At 45.2% G+C, this 27,909-nt stretch overlaps 1 protein-coding gene across 1 annotated transcript; it reads left to right on the top strand.

Moving 5' to 3' along the window:
- The first annotated feature begins 17,778 nt into the window (after positions 1-17,778).
- RpL32 (Ribosomal protein L32) lies at positions 17,779-27,027 on the top strand. Its single transcript, XM_050167101.3, has 4 exons — positions 17,779-17,886; positions 18,480-18,580; positions 20,655-20,807; positions 26,847-27,027. The coding sequence occupies exons 2-4, from the start codon at positions 18,488-18,490 to the stop codon at positions 27,003-27,005; spliced, it is 405 nt and encodes a 134-aa protein (XP_050023058.1). The 5' UTR covers positions 17,779-17,886; positions 18,480-18,487; the 3' UTR covers positions 27,006-27,027.
- Positions 27,028-27,909: the final 882 nt, after the last annotated feature.

The following is a 27,909-nucleotide window of genomic DNA, read 5'->3' as shown; positions in this document are numbered from 1 at the left end:
CGGTTGAGTCGACTTTTCGGTTAGTTCAGATTCACTGGAAAGTCCCAGCCAGAAATTGCACATTGCTTTGAAAGGGAAACTCATTTAGTTGTAATGCAAAAATGGGCCACTTCAGTTAATTCCACCCCCACCAGTGCCTCCTCATGTGTGCCATGGTTACTAAAAGCTTGAAAACTCAAGAAACTTAGCAGACGCCGCCGCTGCTTCCTTTGGTATGAAGCAGTTTCATTTTTTTATCTTTTAGTGGCTGATGCATTTTGTGCCCGTGAAGGTATCAGTTCCTGCTTGTTTTGTGTCGTGTTAGGCACCCATATTCAGCATTCTGTCTCATTCGTTCAGTGTCACGTAGCAGGTACGCAACACTGTCCATCCAGATCAAGAAAGATTCCTCGGGATCTCTTTCTTGATATTGAAAAAAATTTGGTTTCTTTCATTTTACGCCATTTGTTAATTCGACCTTTAGCCAGTTCGACCAAATCTCTCCCGCAAGTGTTGAATTAATGGGAGTCAATTGTAGTACTAGTAGTAGCAGTAGCTAATATTCGATTTTGGGAAGTTACCGCAAGCAAAACACAAGACTTGACGAAAGGGACAACACGAAGCGGTTCGTGATCACCAACTGGGCTACACCCACACTCTGCTAAGTAGCTAGTAGTTTGTTGTCCAATAAAAAATGCAGATCCCACACATTGTGGCAATCTGTGTAAGGGAAGCTTTCATTAGCCAGCAAGACATAACAGCCCATTACGATAAACGCACAGGAGATCTTGGCAATAAATGCATCTCGTGTAACGATCACAAGCCACGGTGACGTACCTTGCAGAACAAAGGTAAGTTTTATTCAAAAGCAACATTTTCAAGCACTCTTTGACGGAGATACAATCACTTTTACAAGATTTCGGGTAGCTCGGGTCTTGGCACGTCGAAGTAGATGGCTGGAAGCATACTTGGCACTGTGAAGATAGTGAGATTGGCACAGTGACAATAATGTAAGCTGTATACACTGTAGGGATGCGCGACTCTCGTGCGTCCCCTGATATGTTGTTTTCTCGCACAGCTCCTGTTTCCTGTAATCCGGCTTCGCCACACGGCTTTACTGCAGTGGTCGGTATGCTTGCAGGGTAGTACGAGAGATGGTGCGAGTGTTGCCCTGCTAATGCCACCTAACGGTGGGGTTACTTGGGCGCAAAAAGGAGAAGGCTCTTCCTCTTTGGCTCGGGGTCGGAAAGCGGCGCAGACGTTCTGCGCGTGCGCCAATCCATGCTTCTGCGATACCGTCTCGTGAGGCCTACTCCAGAGTGGATGAACACGATCGTTCGAACGCGCCACCGTTCGCGTGACCACACGCGCGAACGAGCAGGTATTGGTGTCCAGCACGGGGCGAACATATTTGCGCGTTATACGGTCGCGGTGAGTCGTACTTCCGCAATTTGTCGCGTGCCCATCGGCATGTTTTGGGGATAGCAATTCGGCTAGCAGGCACTAGTCTATGAAAGGTTCAATAAATGCCCTTGCGATTGTTTGCACTACTGTGTTGTCGTTCCTTTGTCCCAAGAGCACAGGTGAGAACCCCATAACGCGGGCACGTCCAGTGCTGAGTCGAGCGAAACCTTGCAAGAGCGATTGTGTCCCCGACAGCTTCTACACTGCAATGCCGATGAATACAGCCAATGACCACGACGACTCGCCAAACCGAGGGAGGTAGGCAATGATAGCATCGCTTTAATAAAATAAAGGAAGGAAGGACCTTCCTGCTTACCACGCTGTAATGGCAGCATATTAGCCGACACGTGAATTATGGTTGCCAGTGGGAGTTACAATGGAAGTAAAACGTAAGGAGACGTACGATAGATATTAGCAGAAGGCTGAACGTACGGTCGACTCCTGTTTAATTCAACCTTTGCACAACCGCATGGTTTGATTTAATTATCCGAAACATCGAATTAACAAATGGCGGCAAAGTGGAAGAATTCAAATCTTTTTTTTTTTTGTTATTGCTTGAAGTATTCTGTAAAGCCTTTGCTTCTTGATTTTGAAGTGTGACTCAACCAGAATGCTGCAAAGAGCACCAACACGTTTAAACGCTGCCTCGGTCAGTGTTGGAATGTTGCGTTGCTGACAAAGTTGTCGTCGGTCAGTGGCCAATACCTGAACACTATCATTGGCGCTGAAAAAATCCTCAAAAGCGACAAAAAGCAGTAGCACTGTCTGCTGAATTTCTTCTGTTTTCATGCACTTAGTAGCCGCTGCATGCATGAGGCTGGCCACCAGTGAGGGTCGAATTAAGCGAAAAGTCGAATTAACCGAGGTCAAATTACGGAAGCCAACTATATATTCAACCTGTACAGTTCATGACTAAGTCATGGTTCACTATATTAGTTCATGTAGGGGTGCAGCTGATGTAAAAAATTGGAAAGACACCATGGTTGCCATTGATTCTCTTCCTTCAAAAGTACTTCATCTTGGTGATATGTATGCAGGATGTAATTATCACTGCCTTGCCATTTTCAATAACCAGCAAGTGCCAAGAGCCTGTTTCAATTACTGCTGATGTGGCTACCTATGCATTCAAATAGCCAGTTTCAGTAGCCATGTCAGGAAGAGTGTTGCATGGATTTATGTGAACACTCAATGAAATTAAACAGTGCCATTCAAATTTTAGACTTGTTTTATAATGGTATCCAGTACTATGTTATTTGTGCGTTTGTTACATCAATGTTCCAACTGTATTAGAGCATTGCACTTTTATTTTACCTGAGCGAGGTAGTCTGTTCAGGAAGTATCATTAGTAGATGGCAGTTTACTTACCTAGAATACATGCACAATATGCATGCTGTGTGTGCTCATGCTAATTCTTTTCGAGCGAGAGAGGAAAGACCTTTAACGGAAATAAGGATGGCTTGGTCTGCAGGAGCGGTTCCCTCTTCACGGGAATCCATGCGCCATCTTGGCTACAACTGCCCTCTCACCCAACACGATCTGGTCTGAGGGGCAGGAGCTGGACAGCAGCGTCTCCCAGTGCTCTTGGAGGGGGGGTAGAGGAGACAAGTCTGGATTTTGTTTTCAATTTATGACAATACTGCGGAGTGTTCCTAGCTGTTCGCAGTATTTTTTACATTGTTCGTCACACTGAGTAGGAAACATGAGATAAAGCCTCCTTGGATGCGCGAACGGGCTGGTTTGCAACAATCAGAGTGTTGTCCCTTGCATCTTCGTGAGCTGTAGATGCGGTGGTGAAAGTGTCCTGCAGTTTAGTCTGTAGTGTTGAGAGAGCTCTTGGTATGTTGTCAGCCTAGTGAGCTCTTCTGTGTCCTCCAGGGCCTGGTCGATGAGTTATCGAGCCTTGAGTGGGCAAGTTCATTGCCCTCCAGAGAGGCGTGAGCAGGTGTCCACACTGTTTAAACATTTCTTTCTGGCAGCTTGGCTGTTAGTATGCATTGGGTCGTTGGTGCCACCCAGCCCGAAGTAAAGCTCCTGCACATTTCTTGAGAATCAGTTATAATGACTATTGCCGTAGTCTGTGAGGGCTAACGCCACGGCTAGTTCCTCTGCTCCTTGTGTTGCATCTGGTATGGTGGCGCTGACGAGGAGCTCAGTCTTTGTCATTACCACAACGGCTTTGGTTATTCTGCCATAATATGCGGCTGCATCTGTGTAGACCACCTCCTGGAGGGACCCGTAAACCCTGCTCAGGGCCTTGGCTCTTGCTTCGCACCACCCTTGGTGACAGGCAGAGTGCATATTTTCGGTGAGGGATGGATCGTGACGTGACGTCGCCAATCTTGTGAGAGTTGTCTGGGTGGTTTAGCATCTGTAGGGCAATTCCACTTGATTAACAATAGGGGTGTGCGAATATTCGAGAATTTCGAATATTATCAAATATTATGTTTTTCATATTCGTAGTCGATTCGAAAGCTAGGTATATGAAAATTTTTGAATATTCAGTTGGATATGAATATTCAGAAAAAAATCGAATATATCGCTGGCTGTGCGGGAGCAAACGTGGTTCTTAGCGTTTATGTCTATCTTATCTAAGAAAGTGTGTCTGAATTCATGCTGAATTTTGCAACGATTTCATGCTGCTGGCGAAGTTCTGCCTGCAAAACATGCTTAGCCACTGGACATCTAAGTTTTTCATGAAAGCTAGCCTCTCAGTAGCAACGGACGCGGCTTGCCAACAGCGAGGGTACACTCTTTTGCAGGTTCCACTCCCACTCCTGAGCTTATTGCTTGACCGTAAATGCGGTGAGTGACCGGTAGACGGTCTAATGCATCTGAGTGTACAGGAAATTGATGCGGTATAATACGGCACAGGTTGCTGAGAACAGACAACGAGCAGAAATTATTCAATTTTCCAAAGCTAACATGAGCCAAATACACAATCTTCTGGTATATCGGCTTACTAGTTTAATTTTTTCTACCAATTGCAATGTAATTGCAATGTTCCAACATGTTAAAGTAAACCAACTTGCTAATAAATGCATGTGCATATCATTCGATATTCGATTAAGTATTTGTATTCAATGCGTATTTGAAAATTTTGATATTTGCACACCTTTCATTAAGAACTTTCTGTCCTGTTTAGGTCATAGCCAGGTGCATTTTCTAACTGGACAGGTGGCCCTCTATTAATAATTTCTTCAACCGTGTCATATAGAGACCAATACGGAGAAGGCTGTCTGTGGATGTGCTCATAGGAAGACCAACGGTTTGCTTTGTGGCTTTTCAAATGAGTGTGTTTAGTTTGTATTTGTCGGTTTTTGGCAGTGCCACGTACGGCGCTGCATACGTCACCCTAGAAAAGATGAAGGCTCGAGTGAGGCGGATGGTGGCGTTCTCTTTCAAGCCTCGGTGTTTCTTTGTTATTCTACAAATCATGTGTAAGACCTGCGGCGTCGTCCTGGTGAGGTGTCGAAGCACCAGGTCGCATTTTGCATCAGCTTGTATGAGGAGTCCAAGGAAGCTGAGGGATTTGCAGGGCTTTATAACATGTCCTTCTAGGATGATCTGTATCTTGATCCTTCTTGGTGCGATGCCACCGGTTCTCTAGAAGCTACAACTTCTAAGGCGAGCAGACAAGTCCGCTCTCCTTTGCACATTTGTTGGCAAGTTTCTGACAGGTGTTATGTAAGTCGCGGGTCCCTTTTTTCATCGCAAAGATAGATTGGATATTTTACAAGCACTGCTCTAGGAGAGCACATGTAACCGGCAAACGGAGGCCTTGGGAGCACACCTGAGGTTATAATAGAGCAGGTGGCACAGGATCTCCAGGGCACCCAATTGTAATATCCCCTTTCGACTGCCCACAAAAGAAGGGAAAGAAGCCACTGCACTCAAAATTCTGTTTTGACAGGAACAGCAAGATTCCGAGAATGGTGGCATTGTTCCGATTCGAAGGACTTCAGAAAATGCTCACGTTTTAGGGGGGGAGGGAAGTAGAGAAAGGCAAACGAGAGAATGTGACCAGCAAGCGATAGGAGGTTGGTCTCTTAGGTTTTCCTACAAGTTTTCTCGACAAATTCGAAGCAGTGCTAACAAAGAACTCACCAGCCACCTGGAGAGAGGGAACTGGCGACGAAGTGACTCATGTATCTAAGTGGTTTAGAATGCAAACTCTAACCAATGAGACGCACGATCACCATCGTCACTTTCCATTACCAAGGGTGACTGGTGAGCGCAAAGCCGCCGTCGCAAACATAAGGCACCAGTACGCTTCATGGGAAAATTCAGTGTGGAGATGGGAAGAAAACAAAAGACACTGTATGACTGGTGTAAAGAGCATGAAGATCTCCAGATTGCAGCGAAAGACAGCGAAAGCAGCCACGCGTTAATGTTTAAATATTGCAGCACCGATCCTGGTCATCGATCCCGTGAGGAAGCCCTGCGACCGAATTCACAAGCATCTAGCGTCATCTCGTCACAAGAAGTCCAAGATGTTGACCCAGGAAGCTGAGAAGGCGGGAACATCTCAGCATACGCTCTCTGATATGTCCCGTAGACAATGTGCGAAAGAAACTGAAGCGGATGGCGTAATCGATGACTTCGTTTGTGCCCTATATAGCGTACAGTGGGATGCACCAGGCAGACAGACCTTTGGGGGACTTCGCTTTACGCTTTGAAGTTTGAAGTTTATTGAATACTTAGTGCAGATACAAAAATATTTATATTTAGTGCAGAAAAAGGTCCCATAGTGTAAACACTAATGGGACCTTTTATAAAGTTAAAAAAACACTAATACTACTTGACAGCAAAAAGGCAGTGAATTATAAAAATACAAAAATGCAAATACAAATTCAAATACATAATGAGGCAAAAGAATAATACAATGGAAAATATAAAACGATAGGGATAAGGCTTAAGCTGAAGTAAGGAACGAAGCAAACAGTATTAAAAACGACAGAATTTAAGTTGTGTTTTAAAAGACATATTCAATAAACGGAGCTATAGCTTAAACGTGAAATTGCGAAGCTGATGTTTGAATGACGATATAGAAAAGGCACATTTAATGTTAAAAGGCGATGAATTCCAAAGTTTGATCAAAACAAATGCTACTCTTTGTGAACCATAGTTAGTTCGTACCTTAGGGAGTATAAAATTGTTATTGGAGGAACTTCGTACGCAAATACTGCAAGGCCGCAAAGACCATGCGAACAGGACAAAGACTTCGGCTGAAATACGTGAAAGGCGCTTTTGACAAGGACATGGTGAAAATCCGCGTTGATATGCAAGATGTGAAAGTGAGTGTCATCGACGACAAATCCCCTGATGTCACTGGAGTGCCTACCATCAACACTCTCCTGTGCTACTGTAGCCAAAAAACCGTGAAGAAGCGGGTTGTTTTTGTCGAAGTCGACAGAATAAATGCTACGAACGGCTACACGATGGCCAGCGTAGTCAGCAAGGCTCTCCTGACTGCAGGCAAGACATGGAAAGACGTGGCTGCAGCCACAGACTCAGTGGAGTACATTCGAAAAACGATGCGAGAAATCTGTCAAGCTGAACGGATTCAAATCTCGCATGTGAAAGATTTAGCACACCTGATTCATATGAGTGTTGGCCATGCCACCTCTTTCCCATGCATGTCAGCAGTTCAATCTGTAGTGATCAAGCTTGGAGCATTATTTAAGCACGCCAACAAGTTCTACCAAAAGTACACCAAAATTTATGCTTCTAATGGCCTCTTTGGACCTGATGTTAAGAAGCCACCTTTTGTTGTACTGAATAGATGGCAAAACTTCTACAAAGAGCTTGTGGTTGTCATAGAAATGGGGAGCTCGTTAACGAAACTTGCTGAAAGCTCGCATGATAGCAGCAAAGCGGAAGCTGTTCATGTGATACTTTCTGAAAAAAGAAGTTTATGCGAAGGTGATCCTGATGAGAGACGCCATTGGCCCGTTTTTAGACGTCCAGAAAATGCTTGAAAGCAGAAAACTTCTGATGCCCAGCTTTGATCACCTGGTAAACCTCAAGCTGCAGCAGACTGTCAGCAAGCTTTCAACGATGATCGGTAAAGGTTATCAAGCCAGAGCTATGTTACCCAAAAGTAGTGCCACATTAGTAAAAACATGTGAAGAGTTCTGCACGAAACATGCCACAAAGTGGCACTGCTCTGTTGAACAGAACGCCTCAGACAAAGACGAAAACCAGCTAACTTTGTGGAAGTTGGGAGCCGTCCTGGATCCATTTTAGGAGGGTCTGTTGGGGCAGTCATTTGATGACTGCCGACCTCTGTTCATGTTCGTAACCGACGACGGTAGATTCACGTCACAATGAGTTTAACCAGTACTTGCTGGAAGCAGGCCCCACAAACACAGCTGTCGAACTCATTGAGTATTGGCATGACTTTACCGTTCGCTACCCCAGGCTGGAAAATGCTGCACCGACATTGTTGTGCCTATCAAATGGAAGCTGTGATGTCAAAAGAACTTTATTCCAGCTGAGACACGTTCAACGACTGGACAGCCCTCAAATGGAGACCGACATGTTGCGCATGCAGATGATAATGTATGTAAAAAAGGGGTGCGTAAAAAATCGATGACCAGCTTTTCGTGAATAAAATTTTTCATTTCTTAGGAGTTATCAATGCTCTTAACTCATCATTACTGATTCATTTCCAAAGAGACGCCAAATTTCGGAGAGTATTTGCTAGAAAACCTAAGTACACCTAAGCTAAATTTACAGAAGGGGGGGGGGGGGGGGGGGGCATTCGTTTGGGATGCTGCTTAACTTCTGCATGCTGTTGTGCTACATTGTTGCAAGACGCGCCTGACCAATGTGTTGTATTTATTTCTGTAAATAAGTTATTTATACATGCTATGAAAAATGCTTGTTCGTTTCGGCCGATTTATTCTTCGGCTTTGTATTGTAAGGAAGCGGTCTTGTAAAGGTGAGTGCTGCCGAGAAGCCATATGAGATTGCATATTAATAACTACCGAAAAAATTGACCTGCAAGCCTATGTGAGCACTTGGCAATTTAGCTTTTCTGCAGCAGCATAATATGCCACGGCAGTTTTACAATCAAACTCGATGCGGTTAAAGCAAAGGGCATGACGAGCGTAACGGGTCAACCCCTTGCGTATGATTAGGCTGTGCCAGTGACATAGGCAAATTGAGCTTCCTGCGGAAGATTAATGATTGTAAGAACAAACTGTGCAGACATTCAACATCATCGCGGAAACCAAGTGAAATGTTCCCCAAGCCACCTGCAGTGGTTCGGAGAATCACACTTTTTTATTCCTGCCAAAGCATCGTAGTACCCAATAAATAATTGCCCGGTCGCCAGTGCTGAAAAAAGCGGCAGTTTATGTCGAAGTGAAATGGTAAAAGTAACACCACCTGCTCGGCAGCAGCCGTGTCCCGGAGCTTCAGGAGGAATAGTGTCTCGATGTCCTCCTCACCTGCCGCTGTGTACAGGGTGGAGACAACCACAGCGTCTACTACGGCGCTGGACATGCGAATCGCAGATACCACGAGCGCCAACAACGTGTCTCTCCGGCACTGTGAACTAGAACTGTACCTACGGCTTCCGCCAAAGGCGTCCACTAAGCGGCGTCCGCCATTCGCGTACCCAATGCCGTAGTAGACGCCGCGGTTGAATCCACCCTGCAAGAAGCAGCTGGAGAGGAGGGCGCCTCGATGTCCTCCTCCCCCCGCCACTTCATACAATATGGTGCCGTGATGTTCTCATTCCCCGCCGCTCTGTTTCTATGTTGCATGTTTGCATGCTGCCGCGCTCCCTCTCGGTGGCAACATGCAAAACAGTCTGCGCCCTCCTCTAAGCGCACATACTACAAAGTATTCTATCTTTAGGTGGCATTGGTTCTAGTCACCATGGTTCTAGTTCACTGTACCCCCGCTAGCTTAGATAAGTTCGAAAGAGTGTGGTGGAAGTCACGCGGTTTTTATTCCAAATCGGCCACTAGCCCTCCGTAATTGGTCAAAACGGCTCGTGCTCTACCCATATGGGTCTCTTTCGAAGATGTTATCATCTTCTTCCCTTATAGCCGTATGCAAATTTTTAGTTTAGTTTAGAGTGCCCTTACGTGCATGGTTCCAGAACCTTCTTTGCGTGCCTTTGTCTCTTTTGCAAATGCTATGCACCTATCGTTCCCTTGTGTATTTAATTATCTCTCGTACAAGCTCACTCGCCACCCTTTTCTTTTCTCAGTATTTGTTACATCTAAGAAGTACCACTTCATCATGTAATCTCAACTTTTCGGATTCTCGATTATCCCTAGAAGCCTGATTACGCTCTTCTATAGCTCGCTTTATTTCCTTGTTTCGCCACTTACATGGTTTCCTCTTTGCAATTCGACAGTTCTTTCTTTCCCCTTGTCTGTCTTATCTCCTTCTGCATAACGTCTACCAGTTTTTTATATTCCCAGGCTGTTGTAGGAAACGCCTCCATTTTCTTCTCTGTTTTTTGTACTCTCTGTTATTTGCTTTTCATTCATTTCTAGAAATTCGGATGCTATTCGTTCGTGTTTTGTGTTAGTAACTCTCCCAAATTTTAAGATTAAGCGTTTATGATCTTTACCCAGGCTTTCTTTTCCGTGTTCATCTATCATCATTCGGCCTAGTCGTTCGTAGACCATTTCTGAGACTAAGGTGTAATCGATACTGACTGCCTATTTCCGCACTGCCACATTACCTGTCCATACACTTATTCTCCCTGTTAACTACTATAAGGTTCTGCTCATCACATAGATCCAGCAGTAAAGAACCGTTGTAATCAGTAATCCACCTGAATCATCCATGTGCATGTTCCTCAGTTGTTCTTCATACTCAATTTTACTGCGAGGTTCCCTCACTTCAAAACTAGTCCAGCCCATGTCACCCTGCACAGCTTCATTTGTAGTCTTCCCGTGAGCGCCCAATGCGAGGCGTCCCACTGACCTTAGGTTCTCATCGAGCCCTGATTGTATTCCTGATTTCAAGCAAACAACAGCATTTCCAAATGTAAGCCCTGGAACCATTGCACCTTTCCACATACCTCGGAGCCCCTCGTACCTATTATATCCCTATAGCGCTGTGTGCTTCATTATGGCCACATTTATCTTCCCCTTTACTGTTTTTGTTTTTTTCCTGTGTTTCCACGTATGTATTGCCTTCGTTTATCCTGTACCAATTGGTATTTATACTCTTTTACCCGAGGTATTTCCAGGCCTCTGTTCACTGTTTTCATTGAATATCATAACACCTGATTTTATAACGCTAAATTTCAGCCCTAAATTGTCACCTTCCTGTGGATCCACAGAGATCAGCTACGCATTGCATATCACTTTGCTTGTTCGCTAGCAAGTGAATGTTGTTCGCATAAGACAAACCTAGAAGCTACTGCTTTACTACTGTATTAAATTTGAAGATTATTAAAGATTAAACCCAATATTACTTCCCTCTAGCACCCTTTCTGTCCTCACCATGTACATCATAAACAGCAATGGGGATAAAGGGCACCGCTGCCTCAGTCCCTTGTTGATATCAACTTTCTCATCTCTCCTCATCCCTTCCCATTCCATGCAAACGGTATTTTCTAGGTAAACCTCTCTCAAAAGCTGTAGACAATCGTCACCTAAGCCTTCTTGTTCCAGAATATCCCACAAAATGTTGCAGTCTATGTTGTCATACACTCCTGTAATGTCTAAAAAGCCCACATATAGCGGTCTCCTTTCTACTCTGGATATTTCAATACCCTGAGTAAAGACAAATATGTTATCATGCAGGCACCTACCTATTCTGAAGCCATTATGAAGTTCTCCCAAACTGCCATTACTCTCTGCCCAAGCTTGAAGCTTTAACTTAATTGCCTGCATTGCTAGCCTGTATATTACCGATGTAATGGTCAACGGTCTATACGAGGGAATTCTATGTTTCTCCCCCTTACCTTTATAAATTAAATCCATTTGACTTTGTCGTCAACTGTCTGGTATTCGTCTATCTTTTAAAGTTTTGTTTGTTTAGCACAAAACAACGGACACAAGAAAGACGACAGGTCAAGGCGCTACTCTCAACTGACATCATTTTATTGAGTCGCTCCTTTATAGAGAGCAGAATCTAGAAGAACATGCGCAGTGAGCACCATGTGCAGGAACCACCAACATCCGATCACCAGAGCGCACTCATGCGACAGAATCCAAAAAAACATATTCAGCGCTGTACAAAGTTAAAGAAGGCACACTAATGCACTGCGACCCAAATGACTGTATGAAGAAAGCTTCCGATAATTCTCGGGCAGTGGTATCTTGGCTCTTCTTCAAAATCGTAGTATCACGAAGCATAGCTTTGCACTTGCATGTTTTACAATGTTGAGCTAAATGGGAAGATGTGCCTGTCGGTATGGATCGCTCATGTTCTCTAAGGCGCTCATTAACACAGCGGCCTGGCTGCCCTACATACACTTTGCCACATGACAATTCTAATATTTTTTTATAGTTTGTCGACCGCGCTCTTCGGAGTGCTTTAGACAATGACTTGGTTCAAATTTTTAGATATGGTGACGATTTTCTTGTTGTGATAAAACAGACTAACAATGAATGGCCCGTTACGGTAGCTGACATTTTAACTCTGTTGAATGACAATGGCAAAGGTTTAACTTTCACACATGAGCTATCTAGGGACGGTAAACTCCAGTTTTTAGATTTGCAGCTATCCTTACAAACAGGTCACGCCTGTTGGATGTACTCGCCACGTGCATGTAAGGAACTTTCACCTTATGCATCTGCATACTCTAAGGTTGTGAAACGTGCCATTGCTTTGATGTGTCTAGAATCTTCGTTAATGAAATCCTGTCATCACACTGCAAACCAGAGTTTCATTGCACAGTTAAATAGGCTGCAGGCTGCGGGTTACCCAAGTGTGGTGGTGACATTAGTCTCTGATGTATTGCTTCAGAAACTGAAAGGGAAGCGTCACAAAAGTAACTGTGCTACACAACAGAAGAGGCCTGAAGTTGTGCCGTCTTGCCATAGAGTGGCTCACAATCTAAAGAATGTCGCCACTAGATACCAAATCCCCGTAGTGTTTTCTGCTCCTCGGAAACTGTCAATGTTGTGCAGCCGTATTTCTAAAACAAGTAAAAAAACAGATTGTGAAAAGAGCCACGCAAAGGCTGTAGATTGCAGCGTCGGTGTGGTACATAAGATTTCGTTGTCATGTGGCAAAGTGTATGTAGGGCAGTCAGGCCGCTATGTTAACGAGCACCTTAGAGAATGTGAGCGATCCATACCGACAGGCGCAGGTTCCCATTTAGCTCAACATTGTAAAATATGCAAGTACAAACTATGGTTCGTGGTACTACAATTTTGAAGAGCCATGGTACCACTGCCCGAGAATTATCAAAAGCTTTCTTCATACAGTCACTGGGGTCGCAGTGCATTATTGTGCCTTCTTTAACCTTGTACAGTGCTGAATATGTTTTTCTTTTTTTTTTTCTGTCGTATATGTGCGCTCTGGTGATCGGATGTTGGTGGTTCCTGCACATGGCACTCACTGCGCATGTTCTTCTAGATTCTGCTCTCTATAAAGGAGTGACGCAATGAAATGGTGTCAGTTGAGAGTAGCACCTTAATTGTCTTGTCGTCTTTCTGGTGTCCATTGTTTTGCGCTAAACAAAGCAATTATGGCATAACAAAGCTGCCATTGTGGCCCGAGAACATGGCTGCCACAGCGAAAGAAAAAAAAAATTAAGAGGAGAAAGCACGTCACTTCCACCATACTTTTCTCCTAGCACGCGGAGGAGGTAGGTCCTCACCTCAGTTTTTTTTTCTCATTTTTTTTTCCTTCAGTTACCCTGCCCTTGGCTGCCAACATTCTTGACCTCTTCCTCCATTCTATGTCCATGCTTTTCAAATACAGATACTTGTGCACTTCAGCTGCCCATTTATTTTCATCCGTATGTTCCCGAGTCTTTCTTCAAAACTAATTTTGCTCTGCGCTTCTCCGACTGCAAGAGAGGCCCAACCCATGTCACTTTGCACTGCCTCGTTGGTGGCTTTACCGTGGGCTCCCAAAGCCAACTGGCTTACCAATCTTTGGTTAACTCCCAAGCCCGACAAAATATATCCAATTTTAAGCATAGAATGGCATTTGCGAATATTAGCGCCGGCACCATCACTCCTTTCTAGATTCCACACACCACCTCATACTTATTGTCGCCCCGCAGTGCTCTGTGTTTCATTATTGTAGCATTCTGCTTCCCCTTTATTTTCAGAGTCTATTGGTGGGTGCTTGAGTAAGTCTTTCCTTCGCTCCCGATTTCTCTGTGCTAAACTTAAGGCATAGATTTGTCATTGCGTTGCCACATATATTGGCCTCTGTCTCTATATCATGCATTGTCCGCTAGTAGCACAGTGTCGTCCACATACATCAATGCAAGAAGCTTATGTTGCACCATTTGTACATGTAGACTGAATCAAACCTTAATTCGCTGTTTTCCAGTCGTCTTTCTACACCCTTAATATAAAGCGTGAACAACAATGGAGACAGAGGACATCCTTGCTTCAGTCCTTGGTGAATCCCCACCACTTCATTACCTTTTCGACCTTTCCATTCAACTTGCACTCGGTTGTCTCTATATATCTCCCTCAGCAGCTCCACAAAATCGTCCTCTAGGACTTCTTGCTCAAAAATATCTCATAATAATTCCCTACCTACGTTGTCATAGGCTCCTTTAATATCTGTAAATGCTATCCATAAAGATCTATTCTTAGCTAGTGGAATCTCTATGCACTGAATCCATTCTGAAGTTCCCCCAGTACATCATTTTTCTCCACCCACTTCGACAGTTCCAATTTTATGGCTTGTAAAATTGCCACTCTATATATCACCGACATTGCTGTAACTGGCATGTACGAGCTCGTATTATTCTTATCCACCTTTGCCTTTGTAGATGAGGTTCATCTTGCTTTCACGCCATCCCACCGGAATTTTCTTCGTTCTAATCACTTGCTCTATGACATTAGTCAGGAATGCATTGCTCTTTGGACCGAGGTTTTTGGTAAGCTGTATTGGGATTTCATCGGATCCTGCTGCCGTGATCCTAATACGGTTTACTGCAGCGTCATCTGTCTCTGCAGCCTGGAGTAATTGCTGAAAAGCGGAGGCCTTAGGGGGCAACACAGGGCCTCCGAGATTGGCAGTTATGGTTGTCACCCCCGGGGGTCACGTAGTCTGTGCGGAGCTCACCGATTGCGTGCTGTGGTTTTTTCCAGCTACGTTCGGACATTTTGCATATGCATGGCAATCGCTGGGTATGTAAACGTTTATTATTTTTTTCTTTTTCTTTATTATTTATTTGTGTGTGTGTGTGTGTGTGTGTGTTTGTGTGTGTGTGAGTGCATCGTGGTTCCTTCAAAACGGTTAGAACCACCGTTTATAAACGTGTGGTTAGAACAACTCCGGGCTTCTTCACAGCGGGCACATATCGGCTGTATTCTTGCCCTTGGCTCCCTTTTGAGGAGCGAAATGCCTAAGCTATGGTCTCTAGAATATATATTCTATGGACCATACCTAAGCGATGTTGGCAGCGTTCGTCACAGAGCATTCTTTTTCTCCAACAAAACCTGGCGACCGATTTTCTGGCTGATGCAGCGTGAAAGGAATCTCGTGCAATCCACCTCGCACTGCGCAGGTGTTCCTTCATGGATTCTCATCCTAGTGTGTTTCGGAATAGTTTGATAACAAAAACATATGCGTGCTATACCGAACGGAACGAGCAGACGAGCGTTTGTCTTCTGTGATGATCTATGACTGGAAACGTGCAATTGCAAGCTTAGTCGCCAATATTGATTAATCCTAACATCTTGTATTTATTTTGGCTAATTAGAATAATTTCAGTTGTGTTTTGATAGCGTTTTAGTTTATAAATGCAGAAAGTTTCGCTTAACGTATTTAAATTTTGCGCGCTACATATGCCGGTCGACCGCTGCGTTTTCTGGTGGAGTCGTCGTTGAAGCGACTATGGTTCTCGTCATAGAGTTACTGTTCTCGTATTGTTTTACTATACGGACAACACACTGTCCCATAGAGTATGGATCATAGTCGCATGGATCATAGAGTATCATACATGGGGCGCCGACACTCAAGACAACGGAGACTTCAGCAAAACATGAAGACCTCTGTTAGCCGCTGAAAGCTGTAAATAGAGTAATAAAGTTTTTCCTTCCTTCCTTCCTTCCTCCGTGGTTTCATGCAACAATTGCATGGAGGAGGGAAAAAGACAGGAGGGAGCATATGTACCGCAACGCGATTGAAGCCAAACCTGTCGGCCCAACGAGTGATCACACGTCAAAGTGCGCGGTTGCATTGTTTTAGTGTTTCCATGGTGTTCCTGCTCTGCACATAGTTTCATACAATTGTATGAAACTCTGTGGCTCTGCAGGCTATGGTCCTATACCCACGGGAGGGCAGCCGAACACAGAACTACAGGCATAGCTACGGGGAACCAAAGGTCTCGGCAAATCTCGATTCTTGCTCCATGATCTCGACGCATGAGGTGACGTGTTAAGCGGTCATTGTGGCTTCACAGAGCGTTCGCTTGCTAAGGCTGGCTGCGAGACGTAATGTTCCCTCCTATATTTTCCTTCCTCCATGCGTGCTCCATGCCATCTTGTACACCATAACGAAATCATACGGAAGGGCCATCACCCATTTCCACGTCCTCACTGCGTTTTCGTGGGTGGAACTTGTTCGTAATTAGCGGACCATAGCGGAGCACTGTAATCTCGGATGCCAGGCAAACCTGCTGTTTCCATCTGTTTCTTTATATGCACATGTCTGATTTTCCTGTTTTACTACCGGTAAAGTTGAGGAAGATTTTTTTTTTTTTTTTTTAATGCGAGGATAAATGCCTCAGGGCATACAAGGGTATGTGATGGGGGTGAATAAGGATGATTAAATGAATGAATGATTAAATGAATGAAAAAAGATTTGCTGACTTAATGAAGTCCAAGAGGGACCGATAATGTGGTCCCTGCGTCCAAGCAGTGTAATGGCTCAGATTATGCGGCGAGAGTCCCGCTGCTGCGAGGTGCCGCAGCCTCGTCGGTTTCAGTGCAGGGCAAACCCACAGCAGGTGGTGGATGTCGGCTTCAACATTTCGCGACTTGCAGAGTGGACACTCAGGACGAGGATATAGCAGGCGAAAGTGCGGCCACTTCCTAGTCACGGCAGGAGTGAGGGCTACCCCGACCCGGATCCTCCGAAGCGCAACCTCCTCTGCACGGTATAAGACCGCGGGGGAGGTTTACCGCACACGGAGGTATGAGAGCACGTGTGCGGCGCCGGAGGTGCTCCTTTCTTGTTAAAAGGAGGGTGGCATCATCTAGGTGAAAGAGTTGAGGCAGTGACGATGGAGAGGTCGCTAGACGGGTCGCAGAATCCGCACGGCTTTGGAAGCTTAGAAGGTCGCGTGGGATCCACTCGACAGATATTGGCTGCGGGATGCGTGCCGCCAGAAGATGGATCTGTTGGCGTCGGGACGCGTCGCAGAAGCCGCGTCGCCTGGAGGGCATCAGTGCGGATGACGATGCGGGCCGTGGGGACCAGGGGAAAGGCGGCCACAGAGCACAACGCTTCTCGGATAGCAAGGAGCTCAGCACAAAAGGAGGAAGATGCTTTCGGTACTTTCAGGTTTTCTGAAAACCGCGTGCAGTATCACTGATATAATTTTCTAAACCATTTCTAAACCGAGTTTTCCTTGGTTTTCCATTCCTCTAAGTTTCTCGTGTTTTTCTATAGCCTCCAAGACATTGCATTTGGTGTGCGCAACGATCGTCTTGGAGGCCTTGGGCATCTCAAAACGGGACTGTCACAGCATGGCCTTCGAGATTAAATATTTTCGCTGTTTTGAGACAGCCATCGCTTGGATGGATAAATGGATGGATGTTATGAGCGTCCCCTTTGAAACGGGGCGGTGGCTTGCGCCATCAAGCTATTGCTTTGAGGTTTGGACGCCACCTGGACAAATGACATCTGAGTGCTTCTTACAGTAAAAAATATATGATTTGATATTTAGGATATGACACAAAATTAAAAAAAAGAATGAGCTTGGTCTCGTGCGTACATGTGGCAATACGGCTCAACACTCCAAACGTTACTCTATTATCATCATAAAAGTAAAAAAAGAAACAGAAAAAACAACACAATAATTTAGACCAACAAAATATGTTATAATTTGTTGACTTATGGAAACTGGAAAGTTGTGAAAATAAATACAATAACCGCTTAATGACTCAAGGCGCCATGTCGTTTCAAAGAGGGCGCTCATGAACACAGGTTGAGTTAGTCGAGTGAGCCGAGTTTTATTCATCTATTCGTAAATATTATTCCTCTTGCGCATGCGCTTGCTGGTCCCTTTCCGGTCTTTGCGTCAAGCGGAGGACGCCGCTGGTAAGGATGGTTTGCCTCGTTGTTCTAAATCCTTTTTAATCTTTGGTTAGCTTTGCTTGATTTGATGTTGCGTCGTGGCAGAATTACGTGTATTTAGATTAGTATTCTGTCTGACCTAACATTGTTTCTGCAGAATAATGAAATTATCGTCAGATCGCAGCTGTTTCCAGTGTCTGCCTAATCATGGCTTCCACGAGTGCTAACAGTTATTTGTTGTCGGTGGCGTGTTTTGGCACGTATTGGTTTTAACATTCGTGATTAACGTACTGGTGTGAATCACGATTGGTCATATTGCGAGCTTAGAGTTGCCTGTTGGCTCCCAAAGGCCAGCGGGTGCTAAGATGCTCGTAGAAAGACGGCCCCATTATGCGTCGGTGGTGTCTCACAATATGATCCACCGATCACACGGACTGCCTACACACCTGCTTACATCGTTTATATTAGATGCGTTGTCTAGTCCTAATGTTTGTCGTTGTTGGTTTCCCCTGTGTTCAGTTTGCTGCTCAATATAACGGTGGCTTAGTGTTAGCATGACAGCGTGTGTGGCGCAACCGGATGAAAATGTACAGTCTTTTTCCATGCTTGTGTTTCAGTTTAAACAATGGCTATCAAGCCATTGAAAACCGTTCCCCTCATCAAAAAGCGGGTGAAGAAGTTCATCCGGCACCAGAGTGACCGATATGTGAAGCTGAAGGTGAGTTTCTCCGCCCACCCAATTCACAATAGTGAATTGGGATACCGATTCGCGTGGCATGTTCGACTGGGCTAGAAAGCTCTCGGCTAGTGATAAGATCGTGCGCGGAAGCTTTTAAGAGGAGGCTGTAACTCGTGGCCAATTCTGATTTTGTATCCACATGCAAACGCAGAAGTGCCCGTATAATAAACAACTTCTGTACAGCTTTGAATGAAATGTGTTGCATTTAGCTGCGAGTAAAGAGTACTACCGTGTGTATGAAGCAGAACTTCGATTTAGGGCTTTGTAGTTTTTTTTTTTTTACAATTCGGAAGTTTACAAATGCCCCGCACCGTCAATGAATACTTCAGTCCTGTAAACTGTTTGAGCATGTGAAGCAGATAAATCTGCAAGTATAGGTGCATTTCAGAGTATAGTTCGTCCAGTTTGGATGTTGCAGGGTGTGCAGATCTGACACTTTTATTTCTTAGCTTTTAATCTGAAGCTGAAGCAATGTTGATGACTTAAATGACTGTTCACATTTGAATTGTTATTTAAAAATGCAACAAACTAGTAAAATTCAGTGCAGTAAAGGCAGCAACATGTTTTCTCCGTTCTCATGTATTTATACAAGAGCTTCCTAGGCAAAGCTGCCATTTATTTAGTTAAGTACAAGAGTGCTTGACCAAGTCGAGCTAAGAGTCACCTTTTGGCATCCCTTGGCCAGGGGGTGCTAATATGCTCGAAAAGAGACGGCCAAATATGCGCCGGTGCGTGTTGCATGCAAGATCCACCGGTCACAATACGGCCAACACGTGTCTTTGCTGTAAAGGTTAGGCTTGTTCTGTGCGGTTCTTATACCCCTAACGTCATTTACAACGAATTACATTCGCTGATAATTCCATTTGTCTGCTGTCACATGGTAAGACGCAATGTCATTCGTTGGAAAATGACAGAAACGAATGAGTTTGCTAAACTCATTCACAATCGTTTTGGAACCGAATGCGTATCCTCGCCACCACGAGTGTACCGGTGTTTTGCAAACAGTACATGCTTTTTTCTTTTTTAACAAGAAGTAACTATTATTCTATCAATTTTATTACCTAATTACTTTAACGACACATTACGTATTAGACTTTGTATTGAACGTGTCCCAGCGATGCTGGGATGCATGTAGTAGCCACGAATCTCATAGGCTATGCTTCTTGGTACAGTGAGCGCTGATACGCATCACGGCTGCCATGTTTCAGACATCCTCGGGGAGAAAGAGCATAGCTCCACAATCACAGCGGTTTGGGCGTGTCATGATGATGACATGATGAGGCATATAGCGCACGAAAGGATGAGGACACAGAAAATACACAGGCGCTGACTTCCTCAAAATGAACACTGTTGTAAGTCGGCACCTGTGTGCATCACGGCTTTCTGTGTCTTCGTCCTGTCATGCGTTATAAGCCTCATCATAGCCTAAAAAAAATGTAACAGAGAAAGATGTAAAGGGGGAAAAAATTACACACTTAGCTCCGCGTCTGCGTTTTTATCTTGAAGGTCTTGAGAGAGGGAGAGAGCCGACCTGCAACAGAGGCATTGGCTATGCCTGGCCAGGCAGGCCTAAAGAAAGGGCCGTAGATGGAAACTTCAAAGCCGTGCAGCATCGTGCTGCTGCACACTATCACTCTCCCCATCCACGGTGGTGTGGAGTTCGAATTATCGGTGGCGGCGTGGATTTCAGTGTGAATTAGCTGGATGCGTTACATACGGCTTTCAAAGTATTGTTGGATGGACCGTGGTGGCTACTTTGAATTTTCCGTGATTTCGAATTAACAAGCCTTTACTCTTTGTAGCTTTTGTGAGCATGTACAAGTTAACCTCCTTCAGCAAACAGATGGTGCCTTCTAAATGACCCTGCAGCATGTCTTCTTTCGCTACCCTGTTGAGTTATTTTGTAGGAGTTTCATAAATGTTACCAAACAAGCAGAGTTTTGTGGACTGCAAGAGATATGCAAGGCCCTTTACAACCACATGCCTTTTCGCTTAGTTGGCTAGGGTGGGGTAGTTCCTTCTGGCATTCCTCATTGTCTTCTTTTGTGTGCAGCCCAACTGGAGGAAGCCAAAAGGTATTGACAACCGTGTGCGGCGGCGCTTCAAGGGCCAGTACTTGATGCCCAACATTGGTTATGGAAGCAACAGGAAGACCAAACACATCCTGCCCAATGGCTTCCGCAAAGTTCTCGTTCACAACATGAGGGTAAGTGTTACTGCTTTCTTTATGCAGTATATGGCACCACACACCGTGCAACTGAGAGTTAGCCAGGTTGGCAGAAAGGGTGAGATGACCAAACCAAGGTTCGGGTAGCCACACGTTTAATTGGACTTGCCAGATGTCTTCTTTTAGAAATAGAAATCCATTTACTGCCGCACCGGCAGCTATGGGCTATATTGCACCGTTTTGACCATGTGCCAGCCCGTCCCAGTTCCACGGATACTGTCTTGTGCAGATAGCATAGAGCTATGATGTTAGAGAGCAAATGTCAGTAGAGAATGTTCTAGCAGAGGGAGTCAACAAGTGTAGTTGGGGCAAGTTATTTAAGCTTGAGATTAAGTGGTGTACAAAAAAAAAATTGCAGTTATTGAGTTCTACCAGAGCTAACCTATGGGGCAGAAGCTTTACAAGAACTTGGGGACAGTGTAACAAGCAATGGAATAAAAAAATGGAGTAATTAATATTAGGAGATGGGAGGACCGCAGTGTTGACTCGAGAGCAGACGAGGCTAACTGATGTTCTAGTTGATCAGGAGGGACAGATGGAGTTAGGCAGGCTATATGGTAATGCGTAGGACCATATACGACTATTAGCTTATTACAAAAGTTACAGAAAAGGTCTCGGAAGAAGGATTAGGTGGTGCGATGAAATTGGGAAATGCAGCTATAAGATGGGGGTCAGCTGGCTCGGGGCAGGAGTAATTAGAGATTGCTGGAAGAGGCCTTCATCCCGCAGTGGACCCAACTTGGGCCGAGGAGGAAATGTGGTCTGTTGGAAAAGTGCAATTGGTGCAACGGTGTGGTTAAAAAGTCTGGGAAGGCAGGTGTATAGGTGGAGTAGTAGGATGGGGCAACTTGCAGGCTAAGAACCATTAGCTACAGTACCACCGTACTGCTGCTGCGCACAAGGGTGCGGGTTGGAGTCTCTACTACTGCAGCTTCATTTCAATTGGGCGAAAGTAAAGACGTTTGTGTGCTTGGAATTAGATGCGCAAATAATCTGGGGCCCTGCCTGTTGAGAGAGGGAGAGATTTATAAAACATCTTTATTGAAGAGTGCTTGCTGTCTTTGGAAGGGGAACGGAGAGGCCTGGAGCCTAGTCTCTTAAAGCTCCCCTTTCCATCAGAGGCAGGCCAGGCCTTGAACCGTAGCGGCATCCTGTGTAGAATGCTGCGTAGAACTGTATAGGATTAACACGTTCACATCGGCACGCTTTCTTTAGGTCGCGTTTTACGTGCAGAGTGACCCACCAGTGGGCCATTTGGTATATATCCCAGGTGCATCGTGACCCACCGGTGGGACATGCGGCTACGCCTCTTTCCTGTGCTCCAAAGGGACGGCACTGCCGCTTTTGTGACTGTAGTTCGGCACATTTATTTGAAAGATGCAAAGCTATTATCTGCTTTTTTTGCATGAACCAATGTAGAACTACAAAGTGCTTGCTACCAGAAAAAACAAGAAGTCAGTTCCTATGTCAGAAATATTTATTAGGGATAAAATTTTGTAGGAACATTAACCACATATTGAAGTTTAGTTCCTACTCGTGCTACAGTTGAAGCTAGCTTGCTTCTCAGCTTACTGGTGCTTAAAATTAAACAGGACAAACACGCGAGTGGCTTGCCAGGGCATTCTCCACGGAAAGTTATCCCTTTTCTCGCTGTCACCCTAGCGTCGTTTGGGCTGGTACTGATGGCTGCATAGCAGCCATTGCAGTGCCGTTGAGTGTTGCGTGCTGACCCATCAGTTTTTTCTAGTGTATGGACGTGCTTTCTCGTACAAGTTTCTTCGATGTTGTCTTGATGGGGGCCAAACCGTGAAGAAGCCAGTTCTCCAAATTTTATGATTCACGTAGAGTTTCATTCAAGCATGCCACGAACGTTCCTTGCATTTACGATGGCACTTCGACAAGCAACTCAATGGCTACCAGAAACTTTCTGTACCACTCAAGTCCTTTTTCTGAGGCAGCTGTAGTGTGGTGCCATTTGGTCGCTATAGTCCATGCCTGTTTTTTGCTGCGTTGTAATCAAGAACGGCCTGAGGTTTTGGGATTGGTGCGCCATCCTTTGTTTTCTTCCAGCTGTCCACCAATGTTGCTTCATGTTCGACAACAGGTGCGAGTACAGTCGCCGACCGTTTATTCGGACCTCACGGGGACTGTGGAAATGTCCGAATAAACAGGTGTCCGAAAAAGCAGATTAAGAAAAAAAAATGAAATCCTTTATTTCCACGCACTTATTCGGGCTCGGCATTAGGCTTGAAGAAATCGTGAGTGCGCCGTTGCACGCTGTTCCGTTTACGCGCAATCAGATAAGCCTGAATCTCGGAGAGGGTCGCACGGTCACTATAGGCGGCTGAAAGCACAGTCACTGCTTGTGCACGCTCCGCATGCGACGGCAGCGTAGCACATGGTGCGTCATCTTCCGACTCGGAGTCATCGTCCGGCGGTGCAGCATAGAGAATGGGTGCAGCAGAAACCTGGGTGCAGCAGAAACCTGACGAATGATCTCGCCGTCGTCGAGTTCTGCGCATGTCAGTACAGCAGTGTCAGCACCTGTGAAACTGTCAAATGAGACGGTGTCCGGAATCGCAATGCAACCACTGCGCAGGTCTCGGCAGAATATTTTCCGCGTCAGTAGGGAGCACATCAGAAGGCGACAAATCTTAGGCCTCCCGGCACCCGCTTGTCGGCATTCCCCAGCGCAGTCTGCGCGGGCACTGTCGGCGCCATTAGACACTCGACGCGATGTTTCCGTACGCCGCGTTGGAACACCGAAACCTCGACACAGCACACAAAGCAAACACGACAAACGAAAAACGCGGCCTGTTCGCAGCGTCGTGCGCGAAAGAAACAAATCAGCTGCTGGCTTGTCTTGACATGGCTTACTAAGCTGAAACCGGAACTGCTGTACGGCCACTCTATCGAACCAGGCAGAAACGATGATGATGAGCGGGGATTTCCAGTTGCGCCACTTCGTGGGGCAGCAAGGAGGCTCCGTTCAAAACAAAAATGGCGTTCAGCAAGTCGAACTATGCGCCGGTCAGAGTCGGTGCATGATGCCCTCGATCGAGTTGGCTCAAGGAGTGTCCGAAAAATCAGACGAGAGGTTGCAAGGTGTCCGAACTTTCGGCAGTTGTTATACATTATGGTCTGTGGGGAGAACGGCGGTGCCGCGAAGCTGACCGAATAATCGGGCATGTCCGAATTTTTGGAGTCCGGAAAATCGGTCGGCGACTGTATCAGAACAGGCCTCTTGTACATCCACTTCAGCACTTCAATCCATCTTTGGACTGAAGTCCTGTCACACTGCTTTTGGCAACCTTTGCTTCAGTGACATCTTCTTGTCATCCTTTCCTCGTTGAGCTAACTGTACTCCAAGTGAAAGCGTTTTTCTTTAGAAGGCAAAGAGCAAGCGGCAAGCTCGTGTAGAGTTGTCTGCGTGCAGTGTGCGCCTGACTCCCATGTAATTTTGCATGAGTTTCAAACATACATCTTCAACATGTCCGATGCCAACTTGTCAGTCAGACTTTCTGGCATGTACATCAACTTTTAGCATGTAGCTGTCTTTTGTACATGCCTTGATGGGCTTTTCCTGCAACATACTTTGAACGAAAGTCGGCCACGCCATGGCACCATTTTTTCATCGATCACAACCTCCTTTCCCGGCTCCAGCACAGCGGCAGAATTTTGGTTCAATTTCTCTACTAGAGGCCGGATCTTAGACACGATTCTGCTATTCTGCAAGCAGTTCATTGTCAGCAAAGTGCCAGAACCTGAAGAGCAGGAAAAAGTGGTCAGAGCTCATATTTTGACGAATGATTTCAACTCCACACAGGTCTTGTTTTGCCCAGTAGTAACTCAGAGTAGGAAAACGGACCTGACCAACACAAATCAGTATTCCAACAAATGCTTTTATTTCTTGGGCATTGGTTTCCATTCAGTTCTTCAACCGATTCAGATTTGGGAGTAGTTGACTCCAACAGTTGCTGTGCGAACCTGTTTGTTTCATCGGCCATCATTTGCCAGATAACATCCGTGATAAACATTGAGGGTAAAGTCAGGGCATAATGGCTAGACGGCAAGTGATAGTGGGTGGCTATGGTGCCTCACTAGGCGAAGTGGTCGCCCCCGAATGTCCGAAGCCAGAAAAAAAATTTAAAAACTTGCCTCGAATCTAGGCCGAACAAAAAAAGTGAGGACAGCGTTCACAAAATGATAACAGCATTATTTAATATGAACACGCCGAGCTCACTCTACGTCGTCACCACCGTTAGCCTCGTCCCTGTAGCCCAGACCACATGTACGCTTGCGAACACGCACAAGCTCGCGTCTGCGCGCCCATGCCGAGTACTGCTTTTGTGGTCGTAAAAGATGTTGAGAAGATAAAGCATGATAGACATCGAGCCATAAGAATGTCAGAAGCCAAGAGCATGGTCAGACAAATCTAAATGTACTTCTCATCAATCACACCATGATAGATGAATGATTGCAGCGCCAGAGTTCTCTCTAGTCAGTGGCATTGGTGCCATGTTTGAGGACTGTTTGGCCTCAGCCGAGCCCAAGAGTCACCAGTGTGTCACCTCTCCTGTGCCACTGGTGCTAATGGTTGCTCGAGACATTATTTCCATCGGGCAAGAATCATTGGTGCCGCAAGTGGCCCAATTTGACAACGCCTTACATGGTACATTTGCTCCACTAATGGAAATAATGTGCAGTTGAGGCATTGCTGATGGAGTGCAAATTTTTCATGGAGTTACGGAATTGGGCTTTCCCTGCGATCTGATAAATCTGCTGAGCTAAAGCTGTTAAAAGATGAGGTCACGGAAGGTAGCAAAGAACACATAAAAAGTAATTGTGGTGGTACTTGTGACAGCGCAAGATGCCATTTACCAAAAGGGTGTTCATACTTGTTTCAAGCAAGTGACAAGAGGAGCAACAGCAGAGTCCTGAAGACACTCGATCTAAGCACACTGTAGCCTGTCAATTTCTGCTGGTCCTAGCTTGCTGCTGTATCTAAAGCTAAGTTATGGTTAATAAAGTGTGTATGTATCCCACAAAAGCTGTGTGCTCTGGGAATGCAGTAAAAGAATGGGGTAAAGCTGCAATATATTTAGAAATCTTAAAGTTTGCAGATTGGTTGCGTTTGTGAGTAGTGATAGTCAGCTAGACTCTTGCAACTCCCAGCACTTGTTAATAAAAGAAGTTGCAGTTAAATATGAAGCTTCCCATTTCCACTTTTGTTTTGCAGTGTGTGGCTTGGGAAGCCACAAAGGATGCAGAATAAGTGGCAGTTGACTGTTGACGGGCTTCTACGACATGGGATCCTAGGGGGTGGCTACCCACCAAATTTTGTGTTGAGCACGGAAACACATAGGAGTTTGTTACGAGGCCCTCAACATTAAACAACTAACACTTATGGCAGTGTCAAGGTCTGGTAGTAGCACCAAGTCAAACTTCCTGTATCGTCTCCTTGCAATTTCATACGTTTTGATGGCATCAGCACAGCTGTGGTCAGTTTTACAAATTAAGAACTACAATGAAAGTCAGTGGGAAGACGACCTGGCAGCATCAAATATTTCTTGCACGTGAGTGTTAGACGTACATTAAAACGGCATGAAAGATGCACTGGCACACTAATGTCGTTGTAATTATGGTTTGGGAGTGAAATTTGACAAGGGAAGTGCTTTCTCCACGAATTATTGACCTGTTCCTGCCAAGGAAGCTTGAACAGAATTTGAAGTCCAAGGTGGTTTAGTGTTTAGATGCTCCTACATGGCTGGGCTGGGAATATGAGTGTACTTGCTGGCTGCTTAGCTAGCTTGAAGTTTCTTTTGATGCAGCCTGACTTTTAGTTCCTGTTTGTAATTCGATCCCCTTTGTTCTTACTGGAAAAGATGTCCAATGCAGCTAAGGAGTTCTTTGACATTTTTTTTTATGAGAACAGTGCATATAGCAGTGTGTTCACTGTAAAATTATCATTAGAGTGCCTGATAGATTGTGAAGCACCATGTTTTTCTTTGTCTCCAGGAACTGGAAATGCTGATGATGATGAACAGGCGGTACTGTGCAGAGATTGCGCATGGCGTGTCCTCCAAGAAGCGCAAGACGCTCGTCGAACGGGCTCAGCAGCTTTCCATCAGGGTGACAAATGCCAATGCAAGGCTCCGCTCCGAAGAGAACGAATAAACATCCACTCACGTCGTCTAAATGTGCTTCTCCCAAGGCCAATTGTGGCTTCTTTGCCGATGAGCATACCTGTAATGTGGCTGTTTGGATTTCCACCACATTCACTGTATGAGATGGGACACTTGTATATGTATTTAGGAATGCAATATGTCTGAATACATATAGACACTTCCAGGGATTTTTGGCAGAAAGAGCTGTTGGTTCTAACTAAAGTAGTGGAACTACTGTGCCGACTGAAATTTGTTACTCCTAAAAAAATTTATTTTGCCTAAATTGCACCACAACAGCTTCGTTTGTGCAAAAGTTAGGGGAGATACACCACACTGCACAGTAGAAAGTGGCGCATTGCTGCATTCATTAGCTACATTTGTTTATGGTTTTATAACCAGCGAGGCTACCAATGCAACAGCCTGCGTAATCCACTTCTTTCCTATTCTTGCTCCCCAACTGTGAAGCCACAAAAATTGGGTGGCCATGCTGGCTTTGTGACTGCTTGATCAACACATTAGTTTTACGAGGGCTGATGCTCGATGGTGCTTTGTCAACAAAAGTAATCATTGTCGGCCATACAGATCCCTGTTGCTTGCGAGTTGCAACGTTTTTGTTTTCGAGAGAGCTTGGCATAGTTGAGTTTTAGCATTGGGCTTTAAACTGCAAGCGCAGTGATAGGATACTTTACCACGGTTAAAGCTGTGTCAACTGTCTGGTAAAGCTTGGGGTAAAAAGTTGGAATGTGCACAAGTGGCCTTACCTTGTAAGCTCATATTAGTGGTGCAATTGTGTGCTCGCACTGCTGGTTATGGATTTCAGCAGCGACTGATCAGGCCTAGTTAGCTGTTTATTGGTAAAGTTGGACCACATTCCAGCCTGGAAGACTAAGCATGTTTCACGAACTTTTACAAGC

Source organism: Dermacentor andersoni, chromosome 11 (assembly GCF_023375885.2).
Source record: "Dermacentor andersoni chromosome 11, qqDerAnde1_hic_scaffold, whole genome shotgun sequence".
NCBI lineage: Eukaryota > Metazoa > Arthropoda > Arachnida > Ixodida > Ixodidae > Dermacentor > Dermacentor andersoni.
Note: the sequence above shows the minus strand (reverse complement) of the source record. Positions and strands in the feature narration are given on the sequence as shown.

Bases quoted from the DNA above. Each gene is read 5' to 3' on its own strand.
- RpL32 (XM_050167101.3), top strand. From the start codon at position 18,488: ATGGCTATCAAGCCATTGAAAACCGTTCCCCTCATCAAAAAGCGGGTG. The intron at 18,581-20,654 runs GTGAGTTTCTCC...TTTTGTGTGCAG, and splicing joins ACCGATATGTGAAGCTGAAG to CCCAACTGGAGGAAGCCAAA. The intron at 20,808-26,846 runs GTAAGTGTTACT...CTTTGTCTCCAG, and splicing joins TTCTCGTTCACAACATGAGG to GAACTGGAAATGCTGATGAT.